The sequence below is a fragment of the Betta splendens genome, chromosome 17 (assembly GCF_900634795.4).
Source record: "Betta splendens chromosome 17, fBetSpl5.4, whole genome shotgun sequence".
Classification (NCBI taxonomy): domain Eukaryota; kingdom Metazoa; phylum Chordata; class Actinopteri; order Anabantiformes; family Osphronemidae; genus Betta; species Betta splendens.
This window is the reverse complement of record NC_040897.2, coordinates 3,502,586-3,516,021: the sequence shown is the minus strand read 5'-3', so window position 1 is coordinate 3,516,021 and position 13,436 is coordinate 3,502,586. Positions and strand designations below refer to the sequence as shown.

General features: G+C 45.8%; 1 protein-coding gene and 1 long non-coding RNA gene across 5 annotated transcripts in view; one reads left to right on the top strand and one right to left on the bottom strand.

Annotated features, from left to right (window-relative positions):
- slc6a9 (solute carrier family 6 member 9) overlaps positions 1 to 13,436 on the bottom strand; it is a 41,549-nt gene that overhangs the window by 9,855 nt on the left and 18,258 nt on the right. For 2 of the 3 annotated variants that reach the window (XM_029131577.3, XM_029131576.3), the window contains 6 exons: positions 4,506 to 4,662; positions 2,357 to 2,488; positions 1,998 to 2,274; positions 729 to 861; positions 498 to 632; positions 318 to 421 (listed from right to left, as the gene is read on the bottom strand). In XM_029131577.3, the coding sequence (XP_028987410.1) occupies positions 318 to 421; positions 498 to 632; positions 729 to 861; positions 1,998 to 2,274; positions 2,357 to 2,488; positions 4,506 to 4,662 (938 nt within the window). Of the gene's footprint in view, positions 1 to 317; positions 422 to 497; positions 633 to 728; positions 862 to 1,997; positions 2,275 to 2,356; positions 2,489 to 4,505; positions 4,663 to 11,164; positions 11,313 to 13,436 lie in introns of those variants that run through there. The other variant, XM_029131580.3, reaches the window with a different exon arrangement.
- On the top strand, positions 6,229 to 9,506 carry LOC114844310 (uncharacterized). 2 transcript variants are annotated; one of them, XR_005896883.1, is made up of 5 exons: positions 6,229 to 6,392; positions 6,645 to 6,776; positions 7,177 to 7,306; positions 8,835 to 8,972; positions 9,071 to 9,506. It is a non-coding gene; the product is annotated as an uncharacterized LOC114844310 (long non-coding RNA). The 2 variants fall into 2 exon arrangements; XR_008693021.1 differs by having other exon boundaries at positions 7,177 to 7,874.

The window sequence follows — 13,436 nt, the reverse complement described above, 5'->3', positions numbered from 1 at the left end:
AAGCTTTTTGCAATTTCCCGCCTAGAGTTACGTATCTGTTACTTTGTATGAAGCTACAGTTCAGCCACTAGTTTGTCAGTCTTGCAATACTTTGTCATATGACAAAGAAGACATACACACCACCAAAGGTTCCTCCTTAAAATATCTACAGTATGAAAAAATATCCTATTAAACACAACGTGCAAACTGATGGGACTTTGTGCTGGTTGTTGTTCACTACACTGGTATTTGTTAAAAAGCCACATGCATCCCTACTGTATCATCATGATATTCCTTAAGCCTTAAATCTCCTACGGCCTCTGTTGTCTCAGACCAACCTGAAGCAGTTGTTGTGGAACTTGTTATAGGAAGCCATGGTAATGAGCCCACCCCAGGCACAGCCCAGGGAGTAGAAGATCTGCGAGGCAGCATCTCCCCACACCTGCACAAACACACACGTCAGTCCGAGAAAGCATCTTATTCTGTCTGTAAACTGTGCTGTTTCTGTGAGTGAATACCTTCGCGTCTAGAACCTTCTGCCACTGTGGAGTCAGGTAGTACTTGATGCCATTGATGGCTCCATCCAGTGTGATGCCGCGGATAAACAAGATGGTCAACACCACGTATGGGAAGGTGGCTGTGAAGTACACAACCTGCACGAGGACCAGCCAGATGAGAAAGAGTTCAACTTTCTGCTGTAGCTTTTATCCAGATGGTCGTAACCTAATGTACGAGTGTGCGACGCTGACCTTTCCTGAAGATTTAACTCCTCTGATGAGACAGAGGAAGACGACCAACCAGGACACGGCCAGGCAGCCCAGGATAGGGAGACGCACTTCACCAAAGTTCCCAATGTCGTCCGAAATGTTCAAGACATAGTGCCTGGTAAAAGAGATTGTACAGAGAGATGTACAGATTTAGATCTTTCAGAACAAACAATAGGTGGAATTTTGCTTGAAGTGATTATTAGTAAAACTATAATAGCTCTAGTCAAGTATTATAATGTAGTAAATGTTATAGCATATAATATAGCATCATTTATTGGCACTTACTGTGAGGCAGTGTGTCCTTAAACTCAATTTACTATTAATATGTCAAACATGCAATATAACTTGTAATGTAGTGGTTGCATGAGGTCACTGGTGACTACTTTAAATTGAATTTAAATGGTTTCTCTCATTTAGTGGGTTTCAGGGTGAGAAGGGTCTGGTTCTGTAGAAGCCAGTGATTTCCTGTTTTCTAGTCTGGTTTCTTTCTGCTTCAAGAACCTTGGTAAGTACAGTAACAACAGTATGATCTATAGGGAACAACAGCCTCATGTCTTAGAAAATGGCCCAACAATGTGTCTAATTGTCAAAGAGCAAGTGATTTGCTGTGGATTAGGTATAAACAGGATTGGAGCTAAGTTACTGAGCGTCTGAGATGCCTGATAGTGCAGCCAGTGATTGAATGAATGTAATTACAACATGAGCTGACTGAGGATTAGCAAGACAAACAAATCTTTACATTTAACCTAGCAAGACATTAAAAGTGCTTCGTCACGTCTTCAAAATACAAATGAAATGATTTAATGCATCGTCACCTCATGAGCAACAGCCAGTAATTTGAGTTGATTTTTAATGAAATTGGGTTGATAAGAGCAGCGCCACGATAAAGGCACCACAATCAAATAATGAGTAGTACTGAGTGAAGCCTGTTTCATGAATCACATTCTATTAAGAAGACTTAATGTATGTAGAAACTCACATGATGCAAAGGTGAATAAAATGAAGCTTAACGAAGTTTAAACAAAATGCAGTTGTACAGTATGTACAACCTCTCCAGTCAGTGAGCAGAATGCAGTACAAAAGTACAATGTGCAGTGCATGGCCACTGACCACACAGTCACATTAATAGACATAATACATTAACATTATTTGACTTAAGAACATAAAAGTGTTCTAACAATGGTCATCATGGTCCAGTGAAACGTATAGATCTTAGTTCATCTCTGTGACTTTAAAGCGGCCTTTACTTACTTCCAGTACTCCTCACTTGGACTAGTCCTCTTGGTGCGGTTGACCACCTCGGACACCCCTGTGACCAGGCTGCTGGTCCCATTAGCCAGGCTGGCGTTGAGGTGGTGTCCACTGCCCAGCACCCCTGTGCAGTCCGCTGTGTTCCAGGGGTTGTTGCAGTAGGTCCATGGCAGCAGGTTCGTCATGGACATGAAGAAGTAGTAGAAGGCAATGCAAATAACCACGTTGTAGTAGATCCCGATGTAGGTGGACACCACCATCATGCCATATCCCACACCTGAGGGAAGAGACAGCAGGCGGTTGGGAAGCAAAAGCTTTGGCAACTCACACTTGAAGAGCAATGGAAACAGAGCAGGTACCTTTGAACATGGGGCTGATCTTCCAGACTCCCAGACAGCCCAGGCTGGCGAACTGTCCGAACGACAGCTCAAGGAAGAAGAGAGGAATGCCGCAGAAAACAAGCATGATGAAGTAGGGGAGCATGAAGGCACCTGCAGACCAACAACAGGAAGAAAGACGTCACGCTCTGAGCAAGGTGCGAGGTGGCACAACTGGAGCCCCACTCGCTATTCAAACCTATCAACCTCTGTGACAGTCAAAAGCATAACAAGTAGTAAACTCTAGTAGTGTGTAATTAAACTAATGGTTTTGTTCTTTTTTCATTAAAAGGAGGGTTTGGTGAATGTGCATATGAAACTGGTGGGGTTCAGTATGTCCCAGTCTGCAGTGAAAGCAGCAGACTACTCAGTTAGGGTTCACGAATCAGCATCAGTGGACCACAGAGGAACAAAGTCTGATACCCTACAGTATGTTTAAAATGTATTACACCACAGTAGGCATTCTACTACACACATGAATCAGACAGAGCTACTGTTGCCAATGAGCAGACTCATCAACCTCATCTGTTATAGTAAACTCCCCTGAGGGACCAGAGCAGGCGCTGAATGTGTGGCCGAGCATGCTCAGTGGAGCAGCAACTCTCTGGTGGGTCTCACTGGACGGGGAACCAGACAGCCACATATAGGGAGCGTCTGGTGTGCGCTTCTATAGGACTGTCCATAACCTATGTAAAGTAGGCCGACGAGGTCAGCTGCAGCTTGGCAATGCTAGACTCTTATCTATGTGTGTGTGCGTGCGTGCGTGCGTGCGTGTGTGTGGCTTAAGGCTGTGTCCAGATGTGGAGCAGCAAGGTAGTAAATGCTTTCACATGCCGTGGGCCCATTCACACACGCTCACACTGCATCTACTGCATGTTGCATAAAATGCTATTGTTAAAAAAATGCTATGTGCAGCGTCTTTAGCTCAGATCATGTACAGTAGCAGTCAGTTATTGGGCTATAATGACAGGCCTGTCCAGATGTGTGCCCTCAGAACAACAGCTGTATTATTGGCTCTAAGCAGCTGATCAAGGTTAATTATTCTTGTCATTTACATTAGTTTCTGCTGTTTTGTTGGTAGACAACAAGCACTGCTTACACGCTTAGCACTCAACTAGTCACGGTCGGTGGGTTTCAAAGCAACTCTAATGTTCTCAAGAGACATATCAGCTCTGGAATCAAACTATTAGCCTGTACTATGGTACATGGGTCAAATCTACCACAGCTGGTGAGTCAAGTCAAGCTGCATGAGTTGGAATAATGCAGTCTAAATATGGTATTATTATATCGTGACAGCCATCCATCTTCTACTGCTGAATCCCGTGTTGTGTTATGGGGGAGTCTATCCCAGCGAGCTGAGGGCGGGAGGCAGGCTACGCCCTGAACAGGTCGCCAGCCTATTGCAGGGTCATATTGTGATATGCATCTTCTATAGTTTTTTTTGTACGAACGCTCCACTACTGTTAAACACCTACAATAATTAGTCAACACCAAGGACCCAACTTATATCTTATATATGAGAAGGTGACACTGAATCAAGTGCAGGTGCATCAGTGGCTGATCCATAATGTACAGAAGGAAAAGAAGCTCAGCTCCGACTATCAGAATCTTCCATCCTTTTATTTGTATAGCACTAATCCAAATGTTTGCACTAAAAATGCTTAAACTCATGCAGGCGAGATGTCAGTTAAGTTATGGAACTGACTTTGGTCTTTGCGTTAACCCACCCAATAGGTTTTATTTTGTAGGTTACGGCTCGTGATCTGTTTCTCATAGCTATAACTGTTACACTGTCACGTGGAGTGCAGCAGGGTGCGGGTTTGGGACCACTTGCTTCTACTGTATGTGGTCTCTTACTCAGATTATTCATGGTTATTCTCCTCTGTTACTTGCTGGAGTGTCTGTTTCTCCCTTCCTGTTCAGTGCAGCACGCTGGCCCTGTGTACATGTGCTGCCGCTGGACACAGGACTGGGCTCCGGCCGCATCTTTCTTGGCTTATTGTATTTTGTGTATTTCTTTTACGTTCTATACCTACAGTAAGAAGCTGCACCGTCCCTTATTTCTACGAGTCTTTGGTCTGCAGCAATAAGACAAGCTTTAATGAAGTAACCACTGCCTTTTAGCACATACCTCCTCCATTTCTGTAGCAGAGATAGGGGAACCGCCACACGTTGCCCAGGCCCACAGCGTAGCCCACGCTGGTCAGGACAAACTCAATCTGGTTGCCCCAGTTCCCTCGACGGGAGTTTTCATCCTTTTTCACTGGCTCGCCTGGAACCGCTCCATTCTACAACAAAGACAGAGAAAGTGACTTCAGGTGACGCAGAGTGAGTGTGCGCCTGAGATAATGCATCGCAGCAAGTCCAGCGACTCCACTTCACACGCCTAGAAGCAGCAGAGAGCAGGAGCAAGCAACGGAGCAGGAAGGAGCCTCTCGGGGGCTGCTTGTTGAAATCTGATTACGTTGCTAAGTAATGGGGTGTTAAACAAGCTTTGAGGTTCACTTAAATGATCTGTACGTCATGCATATTGGTTGAGGCATAAGTGTGGGCACTGGAGCAGACAGGATGTGAACTGAAATCAGTGCCTTAAGAGCAGCCCGTGAGCATTTGGACGCCGTCCTGATTTCCAGCTCCTGCTCCGCTCCCCCCTCCCTCCCTCTCTCCATCTGCTGGCATCAGATGGCCCTTCTCTGCTGACCTCCTTCGCAACCTCAGATCTGTCTGTCTGTCTGTCTGTCTGTCTGTCTGTCTGTCTGTCTGCCTGCCTGCCTGCCTGCCTGCCTGCCTGCCTGCCTGCCTGCCTGCCTGCCTGTCTGTCTGTCTGTCTGTCTGTCTGTCTGTCTGTGGAATCGAATCAGAGAGAGTTGCCCAGTAGAAATAGATCTAATAATAATACCACCAATAACATTTATATATTTATAATTTTATATATTTATTTTTAAGATGCTGATGTGCTGGTGTCACACCTTTAACATAAATAGGCCAGATAGTTGCATTTAGTGTCTGAAAAGGCTTAAACGCTAAAACCATAAAGGAATAAAAGTGGTTGTAAGAATATTCAGCTGCCCAGTTTATTTGTCTGCACTTCACCGATTACAATGGTAAAGAACTGACAACAACTGTGCGAGATGCTGTGTTTGCTGTCCCGTTTGGCCACAGCGGATCCTGTGGCTCGCAGGCCCATCGCGCGCCGAGCGGCGCCTCTCCCAGATGAACGCGCTGCTTCCGCCGCAGAGCGAGACATCTTGTTCATCAGCAAAAATGTCAACAGCCACAGCCACTACAGTCGAAAACAACCTCCGCAGTTTGCCCCCATGGTGCCACAGTTCAACTTTGAGGCAGCGCCAAGCGTGACTAATAAGAGCAAAAAGAAAAGCAGACAGCAAAACAGCAACAAGCCAAGACAACAAACATCTATTCTATTTTCCCCAAAGCTCAGTAGTTTGTCTGCGTCTCTGGCTGTGCTTCCATGTAACGAGGGTGAAGCGCTGAGCACCACTCCAGCATCCTTGACCCTTCTCTGCCTTAGTTGGAGGCTGCAGGTGGGAGAGGCAGGAAGATCAACAAACACTAACGTGCTGGTGAGGAGACGCTCGCAGGGAGCGAGCGCGTGGTCACAGCGGCGTGCGAGGAGGAACCCCCGGCGGCGGCCCACCATCGCAGCAGGCCTCACATCACGGCGTCTCCGTCCAGAGTTGACTTTGGAGCCACGGAGACGCCCAGGCCGCGAGCAGCTGTGTCTCAGCTCTGCATCTGATTCGCTGCTCTGCACATTGGCCTGGACCCGATTCAGCCAGAACCTTTGAAATATCCTGGATGAACCTATTCCTGACAGTCACCATGGAGCCTGTGTTCTGACTGTGCTTCAACTTAATTTAGCCCAGATTCAAAAATATTATTTATTTTACTAAAGATTGAATATGACTGATTCCGTCCATTCAGCCTGGACCAGAGCAGGATAACGTCCATGCTCCGTTGGCTCATCTCCACTCCAAATATTCATCTCAACCACAGGGTAAATTATTCTGCATTCTATTATTAATAATAATAGATTAATATTAGTGTATGAAGCCAGTACTTTCCCTACTGACCTGTGTATTATGATTGTTGACTTGACCTTGTAGCAGTCGTTTTATACTGAGGCTAATATCTGGTCTCTTTTTTCTTAAATGACATAGTAGATAAGAGGCAAACATGTACGGCTGCAGCTCTCCACTGTCACCATTAGCTCACGTTCAGCCTCGTTTGCCTGTTTCTTTGATTCCAGCGGCTCTTTCCTCCTCATACGTCTCTTAAGCTGCTGCTTCGGGGTGCGAATTAGCCCAGCTATGTACACCTGCCTGGACTTAGCTGCTCCTGCTTATCCCGGTCTGGCCAGCGTGCAGTGGGATAAGCCAGGGTGAGTTCAGTAGAACGGGTCAAGGGCCTCAGAATGCACACACACAGACATGGATGATGAGGGTCCGCTCGGTTGCTGTTCCGAGCAGCTGTCTCTGGGTGAGAGGTCTCTGACAGGCTGCCAGGCAGCGCTGACTGACACAGGCAGCCATTCACACTCACACTCACTGACAGACAGTTGACAATCACTAATTCATTCCTAATTCAAGTGGATGCCAATTTTTCTGTTTATACGAGAAACTGAAACATTTGAGAGAAGTTTTTTCTTTCACAAAAACGCTATGAAGCTGTATAAACTTGAAATTTATGGTCTAAGCACAAGAATAGTTTTGTAATGGCTGTAAACTGAACTTTGTGTTTTCCTCCTTGACTGACCCCGGTGCGCTCCTCTCTCCACCCAGGTGCTGTGGCCTGTGGCGTAGGCTCCCGGGAGCCCGCCGGTCACTAAGTCAGTCAGTCAGACAGACGCTGATCTCCTCATATCCCTCCATTTCTCCATCACATGTTCCTCTGGGGCCATCTGGGCTTTACGTAAGACCACACATGCCCCTCTTTGATTTTGCTGAACCTTCTTTGCCTATTTGTGGTTTTGTACAATTTGTACATCTGAACTAAAATAAAATTAGCCTAGAGCACCGATAAAGTGTTCAGTGTGGGAGATTATTATTACACATAAATTCTAACAGGGTTTTTATTAGCTTGACAAGTGCATAGAGGACCATCATCAGCAAACATTCATTTTAATTCGATTTTAAAACGATCTGATTTGTGTTGTCGGTTATGATGCTTTTTGTGGTTTGTGTTGTGTTTTGAGAGGTTCCATCACATTTGGCATCTTGTAACGGTGTGATGGGCGATAACTCTCTCTGCTCTGCTGTGTTGTGGTCACACAGACTCTCTTCTCGACTTAAGGTCCGTTTCTGTTAGACCAACATTACTTCCAGGCAGTGAGTCATTCATGAACGCACAGGTTTGGGTGCGACAGTCTGTCAAACAGACAGCGTCAGTAACGCTTGTCTCTGCAGCACTCAGCGACTCAGACGTGAAGCGAAGCCCACTGCTGATCTGTGCCAGCTCAGACTGCAGGCGGCGGCACAAGGTGTGTGTGTGTGTGTGTGTGTGTGTGTGTGTGTGTGTGTGTGTGTGTGTGTGTGTGTGTGTGTGTGTGTGTGTGGCGTTCCTAAAAGCTACAGGTGTGCTACATTGGTAGGTGTAGAACGTCACCACTGCCGTTTCCTGAAGCTGAGCTCGGCTTGGCTGTAGGCATGAATGTGAATAGAAGGCTACATTTTCAATGCACTTCACCTTCAAATCGCACACTCTGTTTGTTTGTTACGTTAATAAATGAGAAAACTCTAACAGAACTATTCAAAGCGAGTTGCTCCTCTGGATGCTGCTCCCTCGCGTCCTTTTTCATTCCAGACTCCTGAGAGAGCACTTCAGCGGTGCAGACAGGCAGCTCACACACGCCTTCACTTTCAATGCATTTCCATAGACACAGAGGAGCGCGCTGACAGGCGGCTGCAGCCACGTCCACTGACTGCTCCTGCCTACGTTTACCTCAGAACACACACTCCACTTGACTTTCCCCTCCATCACTGCATAAACACATGTCAAAGTAAGATGCTGACATGTATATTCTATTTAAAAAGGCTCCCGTCGAGTCCTTGTTTGACAGCGGTTAGTACAGTGCCGAGCTCTGCACAGGCCTGATAATCTCCCACAGAATGTGATTTGTTGAAATCACACAACTGCTGACTGTGCGTCTCATTTTATGTCTGGAGAATTAGTGACACCTCCTATAGAGGCATTCATCTCCCTTTCTGTGGGAAGCTTTATGTGTCTTCACATACACAAATGTCTTCTAATTACTTTGCTGAGTACATTACGTCATTCTATGAAGACTGAAATGCATCTGACAGACACCGGTAATGGTTCTGAGTCAAGTAAAAAGAAAAGAGCGTAATGAATAAAACCTTTCACTTTCTACTTGAATTCCACATTACTTGTGGAATTCAACACATCCAACACATCCAAAACATCTTTCTGTCATTTCTAGGGTTGGCGAAATTAACGTAAAGGCTCAGGAACATCTGGACCTCCTATAGTGGCGCTGGATGACCTCGACAAGGCTCAGTTCCAGTAGTCAGCAGGAAGAGGCCCATCCAAGGACACGCCTCTGAACCAACACATACTGGTCTATACCAACACAGCTTCATCAATGTGACACTTCTTTGTCAGTTTATTGTGCTCAAAGGGGAGAGAATTATAGTGTATGTAGTGTTTTCCACCTAGGTCGAGCAATGAAAGAAAAACCTGCTTGCTGCAGGATTGAAGAAAAATTCACCCGGATGTCCAGGAGATCTGGGGTTCAGAGTCAAGTCTATGGACAAGTCTATGTAGATCATGTGATGTACTGTAAGAAGCCTCAGTGTGCTGTAGACGACATAAAGTTGGACTAACCTTCTGTCTAACTGCAGTTCTTAGAGTGAAGCTATTCCACTAAAAACTGGGCCACATCCATAAAAACTTTGACTTTCTTAAAAATAGCTAATGTTCAGATTCTATATTTTCATGTATTTGAGTTTTATATTTCCAGTATCTTGGCATTGCCTTAACTAGGTCACCATTAAAACACATGTACTCAACCACTATGGGATCTCAAAAAATTTAAATAATGATAATAAATTAAAAATCCACTAGTTTTAAATGCCATCTCCCAATATATTAAACATGAGTAAGTTCTCATTATATTTGTTAAATGAACAGTACAGTAGGAGCCATTTAATATATTTCTGACAATGGTTTGTTTTTACCTAGAGTTGCATCTCCATTTTCAGCCTGGGAGCAAACAGACAGAATGTTTTACATGCAAGTGACGTGTTGTGTGAAAGGCAGGACAAAACAGAGCAGAACGGACGAATCACACCTGATCCAAAATAGTTCTTCCTTCTGAACGAGCATGTGTGTCCGTCGCGTTATGTAACCGTCTGCACTGTAACACTCATTAATTGTGCTTCAAACATGCCTTAATGATCATAAAAAAGGTGACACGCTGGAGACAATCAGAGGGGGAGGAGTCAAATCACTGTGTGGGTCCAGCTGTGGCTCACACCTGCGCGACTGAACCTGAGCCTGCTCCTGGAAGGGGAGTGTCCGTAAGTCATGAATCTGTTTCAGTAAAGAGAGCGGAGCGAAGCTGTCAATGTCAGAATTACACAGCAGCTGATCCAGTGAGGCAAAAGACGCCCGGCTGCAACTTTACAGGTGTCCAGTATTTTTCATCTAGGCGTGACATTCCTTTTCCTTCAACCGAGCAGATGTTAGAGAATAGACCTTCACTCCAGCACATAAGCAACATTCAGTCCCACTTAATCTCCTTGAACACAGTATTTAAAGGACGCTGGTGGAGACGTGCGCATAAAGACAGCGTGAAGCCTTTTGATCAGAGCGACACACCTAATGTGCCTCGCTCCACCTACGCACAGTTTAGTAAACATGTCTGTCCAGAGCAGCCCAGTCCACTGGCTTGTTATGGGACAAAAAGCCCACCGGATCCCCCAAAAACAGGCCGTTCAAAGCTCTCTTTATGAGAGGGCTGTGAGGTGAGAGTAATAGGCCTAAAGACCATGTAGACCGTAGCTTCTCAACCTGCTGCCACTGGGGCCACATACCAAATAATCACATTGAGCAGGGCCTGAATAAATTCCCTCCACGGCTGATTAATTGAAACCAATGTATGGGGTGTCAGAGGGATTGAAGGAGGAGGAAGAGGAGGAGGAGGAGGGATTCTACCGCTGACAGATGTAGGGTGGGATACGTGTACGCCCGGATCATTTATATTATTTTTTATTATATTTATAGGGTTGATCAACATGCTGCACGTTTATAGCTTATTCTGACACAGAATGTGAAAAGGTGGTTTCTTCATTCTCCAACAGACGTTCTTCACAAAAGCAACATTTTAAAGCGTGCGTTTTGCAAAGGAACCTTAAGTCTCCCCTCTTCACAGTTTGTATTTCAGCCTTTTTTTAACTTCTAGCATTTTCAAACTACCAGACTTTTATTTTGCGACGTCACCCAGTCTTAACTTAGCGCCCCTCGCTTTCTCCATATGTGGCAGAATCATCACACAACTGTCCAAAAGGGCTGGACACTTTACTCAGGTCTATTAGAAACAGATTCCACCCATCTCCAGCTAATAGATCAGCGAGGTCAGTAGTCAATGATTAAATGAGCCACATCATTGGACGGCGATAGTTAAGAAACACTAGCACCAAAAAAACATTTATGATGAATCCACTTAGATTCAACGATGCACTATTGATAGTGCATTGAGGCATTGCTGCCTATCTACACCGAACACCCAGCTGTCATCCAGGTCCTTACCTTCATATAAGCTTTCATGTTGAGGAACTTGACGCAGAAGCGGCATCAGCTCCTCAGATACTTCCAAAGCTTGATGACGGAGCCACTTCTCTCTGATTCTTTTAGCACTAAACTTACCAAGGCTGGAATCCTCAAATGCCTACCAAAGGGGGAGGGGGTGCTGGTGGCTGTGTGGACATCTTTGTAAAAGAAAGGTGGGGGGAGGGCTGAAGGGCCGAGAAGGAGAAGGACCACACGGAGGGTGTAGGCCAAAGGGCAGGGGCCGGATATTTGGTCTCAAATCTGTGTCAACTTTTGTAAAACTTTATGGAGTGGGTCGAGTTCGTTTGTGTCCATCATGTGATAATCAATGTAACTAATGTACCAGGAATCTATCATTGAAGCCTCATTACTGCCCATTGAGCCTGAGTGTGGGCCTGTCAAAGCATCAGGGTAATCTCCAAATCCAATCCAGCAGTGGGCTGTACTGCAGTGAAACAATGGGATTACACAAGCGTGAGCGAGAGACGGCCGCGCACGTCGCAGGCCGACGGCTGATGTGCGCAGACGGGCGGCAGGTCCAGTTAGCTTGGGCTGCTGCAGCCGTGTGCACCCGCACCCCTTCCTCGCCTCTTCGCTAATGCGCTTAACAAGTTCATTTGTGCGTGGGCCCTCATCTGCTGTGGCTGTCAAGTGATGCGCGAGACTGGCCTGCGGAAGCGTTCGCCTTCACAAGCTGTTCACCTGAATGCCTCCAACCTCCCTCTACCCCACCCATCCACACACACGCGCTCGCACACGCACACACTTGCTCGCACACGCACACACGTGCTCGCACACGCACACACGCGCTCGCACACGCTTACACACACACGCGCTCTAACACGCACACACGCGCTCGCACACGCACAAACACACACACATGAACGCACACACACACACACACACACGCTCGCTTGCACACACACGCGCTTGCACACACACACACAAACGCACACACACAGGGGCACACGCGCACGAACGCACACACACACAGGGCCCAGTGTGCAAACAGTGTCTGTATCAGCTGTGGATCTAAAACTTTAATGGCTTCATTGCTTTTTGTTGATTGCATAACCGAAGTAATAGTCAATTAATTGATAAGATGAAAAAAGTTATTAAGCTGTTAGAGACAATTTATTAATCACTGGAGCCTTATTTTTCCAGTTTCATAAGCAGTTGTTGGATTTCGTTCAAATAGATCAGGCTTTGAATTTGTCTTCAAATCAGTCTTTAAATATAAACAACAAACATATTTTAATTTTCATCTCACAGTTTGACCTTAACCTAAAGGCATGAGTGGACATTCTTTAATAGGACTGTCCACTTGCACTGCAACACTGTGGGGTCACAACAACATGAGGCAAACTAACTAAAGCAAACCCTCTATATATAGAGAGGGCGAGAGAGAAACCATCAAAATGAGGCTTAAACTTGCATCAGTAAACATTACAGCAGCAGTCTCTCTTCATGGGTCATGGGCTGGATAAGGTTGAGACATGGATCAGGTTTAATGATGGCAGTAAATCAAGGGGAACGCACAGCAGTGAGGTGCAGAACTCCTGCAACAACTCAGCCAGGAAATCATTTTTTCTGGGCAAATGTTGTTAATGATAAGACACACACACAATCAGGACTTTGATTCCAGCATCAAACCCAAACTTCTCCTTTACTCTTTTTCTATCGACGTCTACTTGCTTTTGTCCCAGTGTTGGTGGGCGTCTAAAACCAGTAGCCAGACGCTTTGGCCAGTTCATCTTCACGTTGACCCCAACATTCTTCCGAACTGTTTCTGCCTGAGGAGGGAAATTCTAGCTGAGCCACCAAACACTGTCAGTCAACCACATGCACCCGCTCACAATCCCCCTCTGTGTGGGTTTAGGTAGAAAAGAGAGGGACCACCACTCACTCGCCCGTTCTCTCTCCATCTACTGTAGTTACAGAACATCATTACATTCTACTGTGTGACGACTGCGTCCATTTTAAGCTTTAAATCACTGGTAGATGATGCCCTAACCTCTCTCTTCTGTTCAAAAACCCAATACCTGTCTGCACCTTAGTAACAAAGTAAATACGACTAATATTGTTTTAGCCGCTCCTCTCATTTCGTTGGCTTTTCACAACATTTACATTCAGAAAGCAGCTGCAGTGACCGAGCTACGCGAGGATGATCTCCATCGTTCTGCTCAGCAAACATCTGTCCCTTTCTGATGAAAAGAAGAATAGTCACTGTTCCTTCCACTGAAACTCTGAT